Raw genomic sequence first — 17,004 nt, 5'->3', positions numbered from 1 at the left:
TGACACACTGGACCAAATGGACTTCACAGACATATTCAGAACATTCCATCCCAAAGCAACGGAATACACATTCTTCTCTAGTCCCCATGGAACATTCTCCAGAATAGATCACATCCTAGGTCATAAATCAGGTCTCAACCGGTACCAAAAGATTGGGATCATTCCCTGCCTATTTTCAGACCACAATGCTTTGAAACTAGAACTCAATCACAAGAGGAAAGTCGGAAAGAACTCAAATACATGGAGGCTAAAGAGCATCCTACTGAAGAATGAATGGGTCAACCAGGAAATTAAAGAAGAATTAAAAAAATACATGGAAACCAATGAAAATGAAAACACAACTATTCAAAATCTTTGGGATGCAGCAAAGGCAGTCCTAAGAGGAAAGTATATAGCAATACAAGCCTTTCTCAAGAAACAAGACAGGTCTCAAGTACACAACCTAACCCTACACCTAAAGGAGCTGGAGAAAGAACAGCAAATAAAGCCTAAACCCAGCAGGAGAAGAGAAATAATAAAGATCAGAGCAGAAATCAATGAAATAGAAACTAAAAGAACAGTAGAACAGATCAACGAAAGTAGGAGCTGGTTCTTTGAAAGAATTAACAAGATTGATAAACCCCTGGCCAGACTTATCAAAAAGAAAAGAGAAATGACCCAAATCAACAAAATCATGAATGAAAGAGGAGAGATCACAACCAACACCAAAGAAATACAAACAATTATAAGAACATATTATGAGCAACTCTATGCCAGCAAATTAGATAACCTGGAAGAGATGGATGCATTCCTAGAGATGTATCAACTACCAAAACTGAACCAGGAAGAAATAGAAAACCTGAACAGACCTATAACCACTAAGGAAATTGAAGCAGTCATCAAAAATCTCCCAAAAAACAAAAGCCCAGGGCCAGATGGCTTCCCAGGGGAATTCTACCAAACATTTCAAGAAGAATTAATACCTATTCTTCTGAAACTGTTCCAAAAAACAGAAATGGAAGGAAAACTTCCAAACTCATTTTATGAGGCCAGCATTACCTTGATCCCAAAACCAGACAAAGACCCCATCAAAAAGGAGAATTACAGACCAATATCCCTGATGAACATGGATGCAAAAATTCTCACCAAAATACTAGCCAATAGGATCCAACAGTACATTAAAAGGATTATTCACCATGACCAAGTGGGATTTATCCCTGGGCTGCAAGGTTGGTTCAACATCCGCAAATCAATCAATGTGATACAATACATTAACAAAAGAAAGAACAAGAATCATATGATCCTCTCAATAGATGCAGAAAAAGCTTCTGACAAAGTACAGCATCCTTTCTTGATCAAAACTCTTCAGAGTACAGGCATAGAGGGTACATACCTCAATATCATAAAAGCCATCTATGAAAAACCTACAGCGAATATCATTCTCAATGGGGACAAACTGAGAGCTTTCCCCCTAAGGTCAGGAACGCGGCAGGGATGTCCACTATCACCACTGCTATTCAACATAGTATTGGAAGTCCTAGCCACAGCAATCAGACAACAAAAAGAAATCAAAGGCATCCAAATGGGTGTCAAACTCTCACTCTTTGCAGACGATATGATACTTTATGTGGAAAACCCCAAAGACTCCACCCCAAAACTGCTAGAACTCATAAAAGAATTCAGTAAAGTGGCAGGATATAAAATCAATGCACAGAAATCAGTGGCATTCCTATACACCAACAACAAGACAGAAGAAAGAGAAATTAAGGAGTCGATCCCATTTACAATTGCACCCAAAACCATAAGATACCTAGGAATAAATCTAACCAAAGAGACAAAGGATCTGTACTCAGAAAACTATAAAATACTCATGAAAGAAATTGAGGAAGACACAAAGAAATGGAAAAATGTTCCATGCTCATGGATTGGAAGAACAAATATTGTGAAGATGTCAATGCTACCTAGAGCAATCTACACATTCAATGCAATCCCCATCAAAATACCATCCACTTTTTTCAAAGAAATGGAACAAATAATCCTAAAATTTGTATGGAACCAGAAAAGACCCCGCATAGCCAGAGGAATGTTGAAAAAGAAAAGCAAAGCTGGCGGCATCACAATTCCGGACTTCCAGCTCTATTACAAAGCTGTCATCATCAAGACAGCATGGTACTGGCACATAAACAGACACATAGATCAATGGAACAGAATAGAGAGCCCAGAAATGGACCCTCAACTCTATGGTCAACTCATCTTTGACAAAGCAGGAAAGAATGTCCAATGGAAAAAAGACAGTCTCTTCAAAAAATGGTGTTGGGAAATTGGATAGCCACATGCAGAAGAATGAAACTGGACCATTTCCTTACACCACACACAAAAATAGACTCCAAATGGTTGAAAGACCTCAATGTGAGACAGGAGTCCATCAAAATCCTAAAGGAGAACACAGGCAGCAACCTCTTTGACCTCAGCCGAAGCAACTTCTTCCTAGAAACATCGCCAAAGGCAAGGGAAGCAAGGGCAAAAATGAACTATTGGCACTTCATCAAGATAAAAAGCTTTTGCACAGCAAAGGAAACAGTCAACAAAACCAAAAGACAACCGACAGAATGGGAGAAGATATTTGCAAATGACATATCAGATAAAGGGCTAGTATCCAAAATCTATAAAGAACTCATCAAACTCAACACCCAAAGAACAAAGAAGCCAATCAAGAAATGGGCAGAAGACATGAAAGACATTTTTCCAAAGAAGACATCCAAATGGCCAACAGACACATGAAAAAGTGCTCAATATCGTTCGGCATCAGGGAAATCCAAATCAAAACCTCAATGAGATACCACCTCACACCAGTCAGAATGGCTAAAATTAACAAGTCAGATAACGACAGATGTTGGCGGGGATGCGGAGAAAGGGGAACCCTCCTACACTGTTGGTGGGAATGCAAGCTGGTGCAGCCACTCTGGAAAACAGTATGGAGGTTCCTCAAAAAGTTGAAAATAGAGCTACCATATGATCCAGTAATTGCACTACTGGGTATTTACCCCAAAGATACAAAAGTAGGGATCCGAAAGGGTACGTGCACCCCGATGTTTATAGCAGCAATGTCCACAATAGCCAAACTGTGGAAAGAGCCAAGATGTCCATCGACAGATGAATGGATAAAGAAGATGTGGTATATATACACAATGGAATATTATGCAGCCATCAAAAGGAATGAGATCTTGCCATTTGCAACCACGTGGATGGAACTGGAGGGTATTATGTTGAGTGAAATAAGTCAAACAGAGAAAGACATGTATCATATGATCTCACTGATATGAGGTATTCTTAATCTCAGGAAACAAACTGAGGGTTGCTGGAGTGGGGGGTGGGGTGGGAGGGATGGGGTGACTGGGTGATAGACACTGGGGAGGGTATGTGCTCTGGTAAGTGCTGTGAATTGTGCAAGACTGTTGAATCTCAGATCTGTACCTCTGAAACAAATAATGCAATATATGTTAAGAAAAAAAAAAAAGAATAAGAAGAAGGTAGCGGGAGGGGAAGAATGAAGCAGGGGAAATCGGAGGGGTAGAACCATGAGAGACGATGGACTCTGAAAAACAAACTGAGGGTTCTAGAGGGGAGGGGGGTGGGAGGATGGGTTAGCCTGGTGGTGGGTATTGAGGAGGGCACATTCTGCATGGAGCACTGGGTGTTATGCATAAACAATGAATGATGGAACACTTCATCTTAAACTAATGATGTAATGTATGGGGATTAACATAAGAATAAAAAAAAAAGTCCAGCAGAAAAATCTATTCTTTTTTTTTTTTTAAAGATTTATTTATTTGAGAGAGCGAGAATGAGAGAGAGTACATGAGAGGGGGGAGGGTCAGAGGGAGAAGCAGGCTCCTCGCTGAGCAGGGAGCCCGATGTGGGACTCGATCCCGGGACTCCAGGATCATGACCTGAGCTGAAGGCAGTCACTTAACCAACTGAGCCACCCAGGCGCCCGAAAAATCTATTCTTGTTTCAACACAAAGTTAAAAAGAAAAATCCTATCCATTATAACAAGAGATGGATGAGTTTAACCTTTCAACGAGTTAGAAACTATTTCTAGGGTATGGAAAATTTAATCATTGAGACTCTCACTGCTTGCATACTTTGCACCTGCTGTGATCTTTACTCATTTTCCTGGCCACCCCCTACCTGCCTCTGTGAAGTTCAGCATTGGAATATCAAGCTAGCTGGGAATGGTGTGCATTTCTGCACAGAAATGGTGACTGAACAGGGTCAACTAGAAGTCACTAAATGAGAGGTGAGTGACCAAAAGCCCACAACTAGGGGAGGAGAATGGAAGAAAACTTGTAAACAGTGTACACTATTTCTTTTTGTTTTAAGATGCTTTTAAGTTTATTTTTTTTTAGTAATCTCTACATGCAGCATGGAGTTCGAACTCATGACCCCGAGCTCAAGAGCTGCATGCTCTTCTGACTGAACCAGCCAGGTGCCCCTACACTATTTTTTACAAAACAACACACCAGGTGCCTTGACTAGGCCTTCTATTGAAAAACAACTAAAATGCTGAATATAACGTTTAAAAATTATTTTATTTATTTATTTAAGATTTTATTTATTTGAGAGAGAGATTTTATTTATTTGCGCACATGAGAGAGGGGAGGGTCAGAGGGAGAAGCAGACTCCCTGCTCAGCAGGGAGCCCGATGCGGGACTCGATCCCGGGACTCCAGGATCATGACCTGAGCCGAAGGCAGTCGCTTAACCAACTGAGCCACCCAGGCGTCCCTAAAAATTATTTTAAATGTACTGATCAGCCAGTAAGAAAGTAAAAAATACTTTGACATAAAAGAATAAATGAAGATGAAGCCCAGAGAAATGAAGTAAGCTGAGCACTGAAATTGGCTTTGACCTTGAGGGCATTTGTGATGTTAAATGCAGTGACTGTGAGTGGTCATTTTCATAGCTTGGTGAGATACTGAAGACCAGTTAAGAAACCTGTCCAAGGTAGAAAGTCTAATGAATGACCCTCCCGCCTCAGGAAGGAGCTCTTACAGCACAGCCTCAGTGAAGGGTGCGCTAGAATGTCTGATCCCCAGAGGACAGCACAGATGAGGTCATGCTGGTGCTTAGCAGGTGAGGCAGCATTAAATCTACCCTGAGGACATGAATCGGTAAGTAGCCCTCACATGGGTTTACAGCCTGAATTCATAGCACTAAGGTGGTCCAAAATAACTCACCTTTATATTAAAATAATATTAAATAAAACAGTCTTTATGACAGAAAGCATTTCTTGAATAGTCTCATAATAAATGCTTCATCAGGAAAATATAATTATCCTAAACTTATATACATCTATTGACACAATCTCAGAATATAGAAAGCAAAACAGAATTATAAATAGAAGGAAAGATCCATATATGTAGTGGGAGAGGTAACATATCCCTCTCTTGGTATGGGACCAAACAGACAAAAAAAAAAAAACAAAAAGAAAAAAAGGGAAGGATACAGAAATGAGACTCACAAGCTTAAGTTTCAGACATATTTAAAATTCCATACCCCAGAACTAGAACGTACACTGTTTTCAAGGATATATGGGACATTTATCATTACTGACCACATACTTTTAAAATCCCAATATTTAAAGTCACACCACAGTCCAATTAAATCAAGATCTTTAGGGGTGGGACCCAGACCCGGGTGTTACCGTTCTTAAAGCACCCCCACCCTGCCCCATGAGAGCAACTTGCAGTTAAGGTTGGGAACCACTGACATACAGCATCATTCATAGCTTTCAGTGGTTGTATCAGAAAATAAGAAAGGAAGAAGGTTAATGATTTATTTTTTTTTTAAGATTTTATTTATTCATTTGAGAGAGAGTGGAGTGGGGAGGGCAGAGGGAGAGGGAGAATCTGACTCCCTGCTGAGCAGGGAGCCTGATGCAGGGCTCAATCCCAGGATCCTTATATCTTCTAAAAACATCAGTTCTAGGTAAATTAACAACTTAAATGTGAAAAGCAAAATTATAAATGTTTTAGAACAGTATAGCAGCTGGAGTGCCTGGGTGGCTCACTTGCTAAGCATCTCCCTTTGGCTCAGGTTATGATCTCAGGGTCCTGGGATCCAGCCCTGCATCAGCTCTCTGCTCAGCCAGGAGTCTGCTTCTCCCTCCCCCACTCCCCCCGCTTGTGTTCCTTCTCTTGCTGTGTCTCTCCCTGTCAAATAAATAAATAAAATCTTGAAAAAAAAAACAAAAACAAAAAGTACAGCAGAATACATTTATGATTTTGGTATGGGAAGAATTTTTTCAAAGAAATCACAAGCCACAAAGAAAAGGTGGATAAATTCACATTAAATTTAAAAAATCTCTTATGTCAAAAGATAACCATATAAAGAGAATGAAATGTCATAAATTGGGAGATATATACATATCTTGCAATATATTATTAGGATATATGAAGAATTCCTATGAATCAACAAGAAATTGACAACCCAAAAGAAAACAGATGAAAGACAGGCACAGAAGTGGAACCTGAATGCCCAATAGGTATGAAAATATGCTCAACCTCATTAATAATTAATGAGAGGCAAAGTGTAAGTACAATGAAATGTTATTTCATAACCACTAGGTTGTCAAATAAAAAAACAAAACAAAAAGACTGACCATTACATGTTGGCAAGAATATTGGACTACCGGTAACCTTGGCTGTGGAAAGGTAAGCCAGAAACGATCATTTTGGAAGACTGTTGACGCTGCCTAGTTTCGCTGAATATCTCTACATTCCAGGACCCAGCAATTCCATCACAAGGAATATGTTAGAAAAAGTCTTGGATCAGTGAACTTGAAGATGATACAGGAATCTTCATAGAATAGAGCTTGCACACCTAAAATCTGGAAACCAACTAAATAATTAACGATTGAATGGATAATTACTTTGTGACTTAAACATACAACGAAGTATTATATTCCAGTGAAAAAGAGTCACTATCACCTAGTCCATCAACCCAGATTCTTTTGTTACTTGAATGATGTAACACCCAGAAGAACTTTGTATGATTCCAATCCCTAAGATTCCAAAACTGGCAAAACCAAGAAATACATACATATTGTTTAGGGGTATATATAAGGTGGTTAAACTCTTGAAAAGAAAGGGAATGATTAACACAAAAGTCGTGGTTATGGAAGGGAGGGAAAAGCAATTGGGGAGGAGCCCACAGGGCCCTGTTCAGGTACCAGTAATACTCAGGGATTAATAAAACAGGTGTCTTCTTTTTATTATTTAAATGGTACATTTGTTTCCTATATTCTCTATCACGTGATATAATTCACAACTGAAAAAATAAAATGCCAGAAGAATGTGTAAGACCTGAGATAGAGTTAGGGTTGAGAAAGAAATGTTATCCATTGTTAACACTCACTCTAAAGACTGCATCTGACCTAAAGCCTCGTGTTTCTTTGTGGGCATCAGATACCACACGAGGTCATAAGTGCAGTCTATTGCTGCTGAACAGTGAGGAGAAAGTGCAGGATGGAAGGCAGATAAAGCAGTGGAAACCACTCAGAATTAAGTGGGAGGCACTGATTGGTGGTGAGCTTGACACATGACCCGAGTTTCGGTCTTCTTCATCCCCTGGAGGCTGCCCTCAACCTGAGTGATTTTAACTGCCTTGGGAAGCCTCCTCCGTCAGGGCACATACCTCAGCCTGTGCCCTCATCCCAACCTCAAGGGTCTCTGCCTCGCCTTTTCTACATACACACGTTCTCCTGCTGCTCCATTGATTATGCCCTACTGTATCAGTTACCGACCTCTTCTAATATAGATTCAAACTTTCCCTTTCTTTTGGCTCCTTCTTCGTGGCATAAAAGATTGCTCAGGTATTTCTTATGCATATAGAAGCTTGCAGCCTCCACAGTCATCACCCCTCATGTGACTTCCTCCTCCTATCACTTCTCCATCACAGCCAAGACTCTTGAGGTTGTATTTTATTCTCCTTGTCTCCGCTAGTCAGGCTTCCACCCACCAGACTCCTAAAATGCCCCCTTTTGTGACCTGACCTTCTTCTTCCTAGCTGTTGGGCTACATCTTCTCCTCTTTCCCCACCTCACAGACATTTCTTCTCTGTGTTCTACCACCTTTTCGTCAATGTTGGGTCCCTTGGGTGCTATTCCCAGCCTCCTTCCCTCCATTCTCATTCCAAATATCCTTCCTTTATGATCTTTTTTCTCCCCAGTTTTCATTTCTTCTTCCCTAGTTTTCATTTCTTCCTAAGAGCAAATGATATTTATTTATTTATTTATTTATTTATTTATTTATTTAATTTGAGAGAGAGGGAGAGAGAATCTCAAGCAGACTCCCTGCTGAGCACAGAGCCAGACACAGGGCTCAATCTCACAACACCAAGATCACCACCTGAGCCAAAATCAAGAGTCGGACGCTTAACCTTTGAGCCACCCAAGAGCCCTGAGCAAATGATTTCTGATCTGTAGCTCCACTATATGCTTGACATGCAGTAGGTGCTTTACAGTGTGAAATCTCTACTAAAATGCATAGCATGTAATAAATTCCTAGCTCTACCATTCAGACTGGATGTGGCGGGGCGCCTGGGTGGCTCAGTCGGTTGGGTGGCTGCCTTAGGCTCGGGTCATGATCCCAGGGTCCTGGGATCAGGTCCCGCATCGGGCTCCCTGCTTGGCGGGGAGCCTGCTTCTCCCTCTCCCTCTGTCTCCCAGCTTGTGCTCTCACTCTCTCTCTGTCAAATAAATAAATAAAATCTTTAAAAAAAAAAAAAGACTGGATGTGGCATGAGTTTATTCGATACCAAATTTTGCATAGAGACAAAATTTAGAAATCATTATTTGGAAAAAAAAGAAAGAAAAAAGAAATCATTATTTGAGATATTAGGAAAATCATAAAGTGAAGACTCTGAAAACAAAAGGTTGGCAAAATTCTTTGGCTTTGGAACCATATTATTCATAAAATTGTCTTTCTCCATGATATGACCCATTATACATTTCAGTTTTTCTGAACTGTGAGCTACGATATAGATTAGGGGTTGGTAAACCATGGCCCACAGGGCAAATCTGGCCCACCATCTGTTTTTGTAAATAAAGTTTTATTGGAACACATATCCATCCATTTACTTACATACTGCCTATGGCTGTTTTCATACTCTTAATGGCAGAGCTGAGCTGTTGCAACAAAGATTGTACGGACCACAAGGCCTAAAATATTTACTCTGGCCATTTATAGAAAAAGTGTACTGGCCTTGATATAAATCAATACCTTTTACACTGTTAACATATCCTTTTATTTTATTTATTATTTTAAAAAATTTTTATTTTAAGTAGGCTCCATGCCCAACATGGGGCTTGAACTCATGACCCTGAGAGCAAGAGTCGAATGTTCTACCAACTGAGCCAGCCAGGCACCCCTTAACATATCCCTTTAAAATGATAACTTGTATAAATTATATTTTCTAAGGGTAAGGATAAATCACGGCTGTGGGACCACCCCACCCTCAATCCAGGTATGAATGCAGGCAGGTTACACGGTAACTAAGAAAGAATTTTTCTGAGACTTAGCTGAAAGAACCTCATTGATATTACTAAATATATCACTTAAGTGGCTTAAATAAGAAAAGGCAGACAATTGTTGAGCTATCTGGTACTATCTGGCCTCCTAGGATAACTGAATGTGTGTGTGGGGGGGGGGTGGTGAGTGGATACTGAAGCTTTGAGAAAAGCAATAAAATCATAAACAAATAAAATCATGGCTAAAACCATGAGGGCTCTTGCCTTGTCTGCAGGTGTTAACCTGGCCCAGGGCTTGTCTGCCCGGCGGTCGTAGTCGGGAGAATCGGTGACTTCTACATACTCATTAAACCGCAGGATCCTTCGAGCTTGTAACTCCGCCACTGTGGGTCTCAGACTGAGCTGCAGGGGGATAGGGGAAAAAAAGGACAAGTTCAGGAAACCATTTACAGTCTCATGGTGGCGAGTCTTCTATAGAGAACTTCAAAGTTATGGTTAAATAAGGTCACTTTCAGATATCCAAAAGAAAAAAAACGGTAGCAGCATCTTGGGAGTTTCTAATGAGAACCAGAAAGCAGTGTGCCCTAATTCTGAGACTATAAAAATCATCATTGTTAGATAGGTCACAGGCTTTGGCAGCCATCTGCGTTATGCTGTTTTCCCCACCTTGCCTGGCACTGTCAAAAGACACCTGTCACCTCCGACACAAGGAGCACGAAGCAGCACAGACACAAGAGCAATCCAGATAGAGGCTGGCTGGCTGGGAGACTGAAGCATCCAGACAAAAGCACTCTTAACTTTAGAAATGAGATCTCTGTTCCTATTATATTAAACCTTTATATTGAGAAACGCACAAAGTTATGACAAAGAAACGGTCTGGTGAAGGGTGTGCTTACAGCGGTCTTCTGTGAAAGACTAGGGACCCATGCCCAGATTTGACATTACCCTTGCTTGCAAAAGATGCTGTGCAGAAATCAGCAGGGGCACGGGAGAGTACATTCAGTGCGCCAGAACTGCTTAAAATAGGCTGAGACGGGGCGCCTGGGTGGCTCAGTTGGTTAAGCGACTGCCTTCAGCTCAGGTCATGATCCTGGAGTTCCTGGGAGGGAGTCTGCTTCTCCCTCTGACCCTAACCCCTCTCATGTGCTCTCTCTCATTCTCTCTCTCTCTCAAATAAATAAATAAAATCTTTAAAAAAAAAAATAGGCTGAGACGATTAAGACACTTCTAATAACTTGGATTCCTCCTATGGTCTTTGTCAAATTCAAATTTATAGTTCTATTTAATCCACTCAGCCCCGTATATTTGCTCTTCTTTCCGAAGCCCAGGAGTAAGAGATTCTTGGTTCTGAGAGACTAAAGAGTCCTGGCTCCTGGCTGACAGGCATCATCTACTCTCTTCTCCTGAGGTTCATGCTTTTGTGGCCTCTCTCGGTCTGAAGACATCGTAGACCCAGGCCTCTGTTGTACCCATGGGGTCCATTTCCAGTACCTTTTCTACCCATATCTGTACTGTGCATATAGCAGGACCATCCACTGTCTAAGTGGTCCTCTTTAGAGGGGTTCCTCATTTGCACAGATTCAATTTTTTTTTAAAAAAATTAAGCACTAGGACACACAAAATGATGTTTTTGTGGTGAAAAAAAAAAAAAACCCCTTTCCTGAGCCTCAGTTTCCTGCTGAGTAAAATCAGAGGCTGAACTAGGTCAATACTCAGTCCTTCAAGGACTCTTAGAAGGCCTGGGTCTGCACTCTGAGCTCACTTGAGCTGGAGTATGGCAACCGTGGCTCCTTCTAGCTTCCTAAAGCCCTGGTAGGCAGTGGACAGAGGGAGGAATGATCTAAATGGTTCTCTTCTACTCTCAGTTGTTGTCCAGTCTCCACTGCTAGCTTCTTACTGCTTCTCTGGGGCAGCTGGGGCTAAGGAGGTAGAGAAACCAAGGCCTCTATGAAGTGCCCAAAAGGCAAGTGACCAGACACCACATGGGTCAGAAAGTCTTCCTCCCGTCTTGCCCTTTAGGACTGTGCTATTCGTGCTATGGAACGTCCCGCACCTCTGGCAGAGAGCTCTGTAGAGTGGAGGCAAGTGGGGGTCAGGGGTCAGGGTGGGCTCTGTTGCCCCCTGGAGGGGCTCAACTGGATGGAGAAAAGATTATTATGTATGGCAGGGGTGAGCCTGAAACAATGAGGAGGGGCTACTGCTTATCTGTAGCTGATAACTTAACAGCCACTGAATGTTAGAAGAGCCATCTCTAGCAATTCAGTTTATAGAATCTTTTTCAGCTTGATAATTACTTGTCATTTAGGGTCTTCGAAAAAAAAAAAAAAAGAGAGATGAATTAAGGATCTTTTTCCCTAAAAATCAAAACCAAAAACTCTCAAAATACAGTCTCCAACTTTTCCATGGGAACATTGTTTCTTCTCCCTGCCTTAGAATGCTTTGGCTGTGGACTCCCCAGCCAGCCCAGATAAATGTGGGTCAGGTCACACACTTCCCCGCAGATGTCATATTTTACTCATCCTGCCTTATCCAAGTGTGAAAGGTATATCTGAAGAATTACTGAATACAGATTTATAATGAAATATCATGAAATATAAACTCTGATAGTGCTTAATTTTTCCTGAGACTATTATTAACATGTCCAGAAAAGAGTGATGGCCCAGGTATCAGATTTATATTTTCACGAATGGGTGGAAACAACTCTCTGAGTCTTGGAGGTAAGGCACTCGTCAATGTGGGTAGCACCGTGGCAGGCAGCTTGGGTGATCAAGTTCATGTAATAAATTACTGACCCAGCTCACATGGAATAGTGGCAGGTCTCCAATTTCATATTTACTGAATATTTCCAAGACTGCACAGAAAATGTGAGCATTTTTAAAAACTATATATTGAAATGTTAATAATGGTTATCTCTGAATAAAAGACATTTGTGTGATTTTTTCTTTTTTGTTCCTTTCTGCACTTAAAAATAATTCACATAGATTATATGTTATTTTCATAATCAGTAAATGTAATTTAAAACTTGATTGTTAGTTTTTCAAAATTAGCATAGCATGCAATTGTAAATATAAACATAACTCATCCTATACATTACATTGATTTTAAAATGTCTATGATTGGTTATTGGCTAATAGGAATAAGTATTCCTCAATGTTAGATTTAAAGGCAGACAGCTGATTTGCATTTAAATAATGAAGTAGATCTCAAAACACACATGCTCATTAACAGTCATAGTTTCATCACCTTTCTGCTGAGTCTGCGCTTAAGTTCCATTTTTGCTTCTTGTTCTTCTTCTTCATTCTTTTCTGTTTATTAATGGGGATGGGAGAGGAAAGGCATGAAGACTTAGTTACTATAAGTGATTTTATAATCAGAAAAGTAGATCAGGCCACAATTATTTGACTTAGTGACCAAACACTCCAACATCTTTAAAAAGTTGTCAAAAGGTTTTGCAGAAAGATCGATCATTAATTTATATACATATTACTTTTTCTCCTTATGGGATTGGTTTCTTTATTAATTGTAAGCCTTTTAGCTTCCTGACTTCATATTCCATTCTGAAAAAAATTACAGGAGTGCCCACACTCTGGTGAAAACCTTTCATTGCTGAACATCTCTTGGGCTTCTAAGCACAATTCATCAGAATCCAGATAAACATTTATTTCTGGATCTGGCCTTCACATGAAAATCTGAGACATATCAAAAGAGCAAATTAGAACCATCTGATGCATGTCTGAGTTGATTTCCATTCAAATCCAACCAAAATACTTGATTTGTCTGCTTTGGTTTCCACAGAAGCAAAATGCAGTCATTTCTTTGGACTCTGCCTTCAAACCAGAATGTTCTGAATGGGGTTATTATGGTGTACTGTTGATGGGGATGATTTATTTTCTTGTGACTTTGACTTTCCAAAGTCTTCTGTTTCTCTAGTGCTCCACCAAATGGTACAATTTAATGGCCAATGTAATGAATGCTGTCCAATGGATGGGATGAAGAGAAAAATGACCAGAAATTTTAAAGAAATAAACACCCCCTTCAGGTTTTAATGGTTGCTTATTTGATGAACTTCTGTTGCTTCTAGCAGCTCATCATTTGTTCAATAAGTGAGCACAGATTTTACTTCTTGGACACCAATGCTTACAAAAGATTATCTTTTATGGGCGCCTGGGTGGCTCAGTTGGTTAAGCAACTGCCTTCGGCTCAGGTCATGATCCCGGAGTCCTGGGATTAAGTCCCACATCGGGCTCCCTGCTCGGCAGGGAGTCTGCTTTTCCCTCTGACCCTATCCCCTCTTGTGCTTTCTCTTTCTCTCAAATAAACAAAGAAAAAAAAATAAAATCTTAAAAAAAAAGATTATCTTTTAGAAGCTGCTGTTAAGAATTGTGCTGAAGGAACATCACATGATATAAAGGCTCAACCGAAAGGTTAAAAAAGAAAAGTTTCCTCTATGAAAAGGTAAATTTATTTTTAAAATTCAAATAGACTTCTTACCACTAAGATTGTTTTTATCACAAATAAAATATCAATATTCAATATTTGTACCAACTGTATTTGTTAACTGAACATGCTAAATTCTCTATTAATTTTCCTTATCTGGACAGGGAAAAGTTTCAACATTCTTCCAAAATACTAATTTTAATTCATAAGAAAGAAGATGATCTGTCTGGTTATTTAGACAAAGAATAAGCATAAACTGAAATCACTCTTCAAAAATAAGAAACAACCAGTGAGTACACTTTCAGTAAAGTGCCTGTGTGTCAAACAAATTTTGTTATAATTCAGGTTTCTTCCTATGAAAACACTGTAGGTTTTTCTAATTGCTTCACAAAATATATGTCCTTTGGTATTCTTAAAATACATCCTTAGGGTCAAATATTTACTTTACATGAGTTGGATAAGGCATGTAGGTTATAAATTATACATAATAGACAAGAGCCAAACCTGTGGTTCATGTGATTCAAACTAAGGCTTTACAAGGTCGCCTACGATGATATTACTAATAAAAGGGAAAATAAAATCCTCAAAGCGTTTTAGTCAATTCCTCCTATACAGTGACTGTGCTGTATTTTTAAAGGTACTTTTCAAAGACAGAAAAGTGGGTATCAAATATGACTCAAAGCCAACAAATGCTTTAATTCTCACAAGGGGATATTCGATAATTTCATCTTATTAAGCATAGTATACACCGGGCGACAGCATGTTACCCATTCAAAAAAAGAGAAGGGCCAACTGCAGTTGAGGGAGTTCAATAAACAGGATTTTATCACTTGGGAATTCTTTTTAACATCAGGAGCTGACTTCCTTACATATTTCCATATTTGAAATTGTGCTTTTAAAGAAGTTCAAGAAAGTGAGAGGTGGAGGGAATTCAGCACGACTGTTGTTCTGCATTTTTTTAAATACCTGTAAAATCTCTTACAAAGAATCAAGGTTAAATCTTAGTTTAAAAAATTCGCTGAGTTTTTTAAATGTTTCCTTCGTTTACTTATTAGAGGGCCAATTATAAAGTAGGATGTAAACCTTTCTGGTCCCTTTAAACAGACTGGAGGGATATTCGTGAAGGAAATGACGTAGCTCATTGACAAATCTTGCCTCCAGTAACTCCCCAGAGCAGGGCTTGGTGGGGAGGAGGGGTATTCTAGAACAGCCACAGGAAGTGTTTGCCATCACACACAAACAATACATGTGGTTTAACAGCTGTGGGCACTGCAGGAAACCTGCCCGGCTAGCAAGTGTTGCCCACAGCATTTTATGGATGAGCTAAAAGGAGAAGACAGAAAAGCATCAAAACATCAGCACCTGAAATATTACAGTCTTGAGTCATCCATCTGGATACACTAGGCTAAAAAAAGCCAACTATTTTTTTGTGGGTTTGTTTCTCTTTTTGCTGATTTAACATGTTTTTCTATAAGGGTGTTTTTAACAAATGAAAATGCATTTACGAATCTACTTTGAAATGCATCAAAAAATAACATGGATCGATGGAAAGACAGATATGTGATAAAGCAAGATGTTATAAAATGTAAAAAAAAAGATGTGATAAGTTGTTAATGGTAGAATATAAATAGTACATATATGGGTGTCTACTGTAAAATTCTTTCAACTTTTCTCTATATTTAAAAAATTTCATAATAAAATGTTGGGAAAAAATACACGTAGCACTCAATGACTTGATACATTTTTTCTCTATAGAATATAGAGATGGAATTACAGTCAGAACTAAATAGATCTGTAACTTCTATCCCTGTGCTATAAAAGGTATTCCATGAACATCTCTTTTCCTGATAGGCAAACGTTGACCTTTCAAGCACCAAAACTTACCTTCTACTTTTAACAATATTAAAGAATCGGTTCTAAAATGTACAACTAAATTTAACTTTATATGTTCTTCTAAAAAGCCTCAATTCCATAAAATAGGAAAGCGATGGGGTAAGGTGGATAGTGGGAATGAAATACTAAAAGATAAAATGTGTCCTGTGGTCTCCAGTGAAAGTGATCAACACTGACTGCCACCTGGCTCATGTTTATTAAACTAATGATGAGCTCAGAGTTGACAACTGCTGAATGAAGTTATGCTGTGAATGAGTTCCCTGGTCTGTCAAGACAAGACGACCTAGTTAAAATAAGTGTCCTTTAAAAAAAAAAAACACCATGTCACACACAGACTTTTCTTTAAAGAGTCAGTCATATTGCTTTTGAACAAAAGCCGGAGATGAAATACACAAACAAAAAAGAGCAATCTATGTGGAAGAACCCAGAGGCAAACAGAGGCTGAATAAAGTATTGTAAGCTATGCCGCTGAGTTCCCTGGGATTGCTCAGTGGAATGCTCTGGATGACCTCCACCAGTTCTCTTTTCTGCTTCCCTTGGCTATACAATATTATGTCAGGAGATCATAAGCCAGTTATCAGCCTCTCCAGACTGGAAATGTGTCTTTTGTTTCCAGAATAAGCATAGTTAGATAAACTAAGAAGGAAGTAAGAAAAGGGCTGGAGTCAAATCTTAAGTTGACTTTGGCGTTTCCCTCTTCCCTGAACCTCCAGGAAAATGGGGCATAGAAGCCAAGACAGCACTTAAGATCAACGTGTGATAAATTTTTACATCTATGAAACAGTTCCTCAAATAACCAAACGCCAGTGTGGTTTGGCACTATTTGTCTCTCAGAAGCAGGAAAGAATTACCCAGAATCTGGTCTTCCTTTTTTTTCTAGGTATTGCATTAGGTATCCAATAAGACATAATCTTTGTGTGTTAGGAGCTTATGGTCTGCACTTGAGCTTACCTAAAATTTAATTCAACAAATATTTTCCAGGAACCTATTGTCAAAAGCCATGAGGTTTTTTGGTTTTGTGTTGTTGTCAAAATTAGATGCTGCTTTCATCCTTCCTCAGAACACTAAAACCCAACTTTCTTTTCTTTTCTCGTCATGACTTTTTCCATCTCCATACTGGCTCTTCTACCCACTGATGGTCACTTCAGTCCTTCTTTGGGTTCT

At 39.5% G+C, this 17,004-nt stretch overlaps 1 protein-coding gene across 2 annotated transcripts in view; it reads right to left on the bottom strand.

Annotated features, from left to right (window-relative positions):
• PHACTR2 (phosphatase and actin regulator 2) overlaps positions 1-17,004 on the bottom strand; it is a 114,882-nt gene that overhangs the window by 8,625 nt on the left and 89,253 nt on the right. For both annotated transcript variants that reach the window (XM_034990868.1, XM_034990869.1), the window contains 2 exons: positions 12,754-12,815; positions 9,775-9,912 (listed from right to left, as the gene is read on the bottom strand). In XM_034990868.1, the coding sequence (XP_034846759.1) occupies positions 9,775-9,912; positions 12,754-12,815 (200 nt within the window). The remainder of the gene's footprint in view (positions 1-9,774; positions 9,913-12,753; positions 12,816-17,004) is intronic.

The sequence above is a fragment of the Mirounga leonina genome, unplaced genomic scaffold (assembly GCF_011800145.1).
Source record: "Mirounga leonina isolate KUSES-001 unplaced genomic scaffold, KU_Mleo_1.0 Mir_53, whole genome shotgun sequence".
In the NCBI taxonomy this organism is placed as follows: domain Eukaryota; kingdom Metazoa; phylum Chordata; class Mammalia; order Carnivora; family Phocidae; genus Mirounga; species Mirounga leonina.
The sequence above is the reverse complement of the archived record's forward strand: the minus strand, read 5'-3'. Positions and strand labels throughout refer to the sequence as shown.